The sequence below is a fragment of the Halyomorpha halys genome, unplaced genomic scaffold (assembly GCF_000696795.3).
Source record: "Halyomorpha halys isolate HHAL.00 unplaced genomic scaffold, Hhal_1.1 Scaffold484.1, whole genome shotgun sequence".
Classification (NCBI taxonomy): domain Eukaryota; kingdom Metazoa; phylum Arthropoda; class Insecta; order Hemiptera; family Pentatomidae; genus Halyomorpha; species Halyomorpha halys.
Genome location: NW_027107936.1, coordinates 271803 through 275218, shown reverse-complemented (window position 1 = coordinate 275218; position 3416 = coordinate 271803). Strand labels below are relative to the sequence as shown.

The 3416-nt window shown below is 29.9% G+C and overlaps 1 protein-coding gene across 1 annotated transcript in view; it reads right to left on the bottom strand.

Annotated features, from left to right (window-relative positions):
* LOC136795507 (phosphoserine phosphatase-like) overlaps nucleotides 1-1811 on the bottom strand; it is a 3315-nt gene extending 1504 nt beyond the window's left edge. Inside the window, exons 1-5 of the mRNA XM_067046301.1 lie at nucleotides 1701-1811; nucleotides 1065-1182; nucleotides 396-546; nucleotides 190-324; nucleotides 34-52 (exon numbers count right to left, since the gene is read on the bottom strand). Coding sequence (XP_066902402.1) covers nucleotides 34-52; nucleotides 190-324; nucleotides 396-529 — 288 coding nt within the window. The 5' untranslated portion in view covers nucleotides 530-546; nucleotides 1065-1182; nucleotides 1701-1811. The remainder of the gene's footprint in view (nucleotides 1-33; nucleotides 53-189; nucleotides 325-395; nucleotides 547-1064; nucleotides 1183-1700) is intronic.
* Between the last annotated feature and the right edge of the window lie 1605 nt (nucleotides 1812-3416).

The following is a 3416-nucleotide window of genomic DNA, read 5'->3' as shown; positions in this document are numbered from 1 at the left end:
AAACCGTATAAAGAATGGGACCTAAGATACTACCTTGAGGAACACCGGCGGACTGAGAAAAGAGAGATGAGTAGGCTAGGTTATGATTTACTTTAAAGGTTCTATCAGTGAGGTAGGAGCGGATTATAAGGAAATATGTTGGGGGTAGGAATTGACGAAGTTTATAAGGAATTAAATTAAATTTCTTACTTTATATTAACTGAAAGAGAAGGAGGTTGGCTCCTGATAAATTCTTGGACCTGTTGCATTGAAGGTTGGATCAAGTTAAGTCTGGTTGAGAGAGATCCCCTAAAGCTCAGTTTCCCACTCATTGCGGCTGAAGTCCTAAAAAAAAGAATGATGCTTACAACCTATATTTAAGAACTTGGAGTTAATGGAAGAGTTAATGATCTTACATTGCTTGTATTTCTTTTCCTTTACCACAGAATTCAGCTAATTTATCGATAGCTTCTTCTCGTATGATGGTAGAATCGACATCAAAGCAAACAGCATCAGCTTTTTTCCAAATAGCTTTAACATTGGAGGCCATTTTATAAGTCTGAGATGCTAATAAAAAAAAAATATTAAATTACCAAGAGAATAATTATGAATGCATTTGTGTTAATCAAAATGTATTTATAACTATACACAACATAAAGATAGAAATTAACTTATATTGGGTGCATCTGTACAAGCATGGATACACATATACTTAAATACCATAAAAATTTGTTTATGAACCTTAATCCTATTGATTCAAAAGCTCTATAAGAGCTTATTATCATTATATATTATTTCCCTAAGTAATATATAGGGATAATATTTACCTAAATATTCAAAGATCAAGTTAATATTTATACTAGAAATAATACTATATAAAACTACAACTATCTTAATGTTGAATCTTACCTTATCTTATTATGTAAAGTTAAAAAGTAAATGCAGTTATAAAGGTATAATTTTTTATATACTTTTATAAGTCTGTTCTAAATAGTTTTGAAAACGTTTATCCATTAGATATTTTCCATATTGGCATTTATAATATGTTGAAACAGGTATTACCAATAATTTAAACATATCAATACCTGGATTTGAAGTGATTATATCTAGGTAATTAATTAGGAAACGTCAATACATCCTGATAAGATTTTTGAACCTGTGTTATCATTTAGACACTTGTTGATCTCAGCTGAACACACTGAACTGAGGAATGAAAAAAAAATGCAAAGATATGATGGTTATCAAATGAAATATTAAATGTTACCCAGTATCTATTGAACATTTACGAGAAATTCTTTTTAACATCATTTCAACAATCAAATTTATAAAACACTTTAGCTGTTTTATCAGGAGTTGGTCAAATGGGCTTCAGTATCGATTCAGTGATATTTGAAATCATGGTAACTATAGCAACACCGATTGGAATTTCATCATTGTCTTTTTCTCTTCATTAATTTTGGAAAATTGTGTTTAGTGATCATTTTAAAAACTAAATTATAGTGACTTATGCCAAGAGACAGAAAGTCCTATGGAGACTCTTAGTTTTAATTTGACTACCAATGTAGTTTTAAAACTATTATTATTATGGAATATATAAATCTATTCTTAATTTTTATTACTCTTTTAATTTTAAAATACAGATGTATCACAAAACGTACTAAAAAACAAATTAGTTTCAAAACTGCTTATCAATGCCCTTAGAGAAATATGAAGCTGCCTACTTGTGATGATGTTTTAATAGCTAATAGATGGTCTACCAAGGCAGCAGCTCTGTCCTAATTAACAGTCATTAAGTCACTAAATGAAAAAGACAACATGAGCTCACGGCTAGAGTCAGAATTATTTTTAATGGCCATATGAGAAAAAAATTACAGTTTGCTCATTGATTATCAGCGGGGAATTAGTGTTTTTGAATCGTAACGTGATAGTTATGTATCACTTCCTTTTATCTAATTGCCCATGCGGTTATGAAATATATTGCGAAACCCTAAATATAAAGAAATAAAATAGAGTTAAGAATAGAAAATAAAATTAATTACATTAGCAAAATGAAAAAATGTACATATGCTCTTTAACCACTTTCTTGACCCCTTTAGGTGCAAATTAATATAATATTAATATTATTTGCTGTAATACTGGTAATGATAATGGTGGAAGAAACTAGTGATACCAACCCCTGGCAGTGACCCTTTGTTAGCCTCCCCTTACAGCAGTGGTTCCCAACAGGCGGTCCGGGGACCAAAGGAGGCTCACAATTCGAGTGTGGTCCACATTAAGTTTTGTACAGAATAGTTGTTAGTTAAAAGTTTTAACAGTTAAATTATAACATGATATATAATAGTGCCTTGAAATGCTCATTTTCCAAGGAGGCGCACCTCCTTTGCCCCAAGCCAGGAGTGGGGTTGGTTTGGGTATGGTTCAATTTCAGGCTTAAGAGAATAATTATTAATTACCTCAGGTGGGAATTGAATCCACACCATTCAAAACCCCAAGGCGTTCGACCATCTCTTCGTTTGGGTTTAGTTTTGCAGATAATTTGATTATTTTTCATATCGGTATCGTGAATGTTCCAGAAGATAAATAGTTTTCGAGTTATTCAAAAAACTAAACAATTGAACGGGTTTTCACAGAATATGCACGGAATATTTGAGACTGAAGAGCACAAAATACTGATGAAAGCCCATTTAAATTTTTTTTTTTAATTTTCAAAAATTTAAGATTTCAAATGTTAACGGAAAAAAGGTCAAAAATGTTCAAATCTATTTTTCCACCATTCTCCTTGTCATAACAAACAATTCATATTTCTGATACGTAGAAACGTTGTTACAGATAAAGTGTTAAATTAAAGAAATTTTAAATGGAAGATTTATTTTTGACTTCGCTTTATTAAATAATTTACAACTCTTCATGTCTTCTGAACCTTGATTATTAAAATAGTATTGTAAAAGGAAACACTAATACCAGAAAAAAACAGTAGGAAGAAAATGTATTCGTTATTTTTTAATTACATTGAGATATATATTATTTGATATTAACAAACAATAGTTTGTTAGATTGAATAACTACTGCAACTAGAAATGTAGTTCTGTATTTTGCAACCAAACAAATTATTTACAAATAAGTCAGCAACCAACTGATGATTATTTAAAAATAAGTATTTATTCAAAAGAAAAATAAATAATTAATAAATGAGAAATGAATTTTTATTAATTATACGAATAAATATACCCAATCCTGTGGTTAATTAATTAATTTACAATTTATTATTTTTCTACCATCCCTGTAATTTCTAGTAGTCTCTAGAGAGAGAGCACCATCTATTTGAAAAGGGCTCAACGTCTTCTTCTGTTTCTTCATAATCTTCTCCAAGTATTCCAGAAAGTGTGGATGACAATATTTCCCCAATACATTAACTTTATAATATACTTTATCAGAAA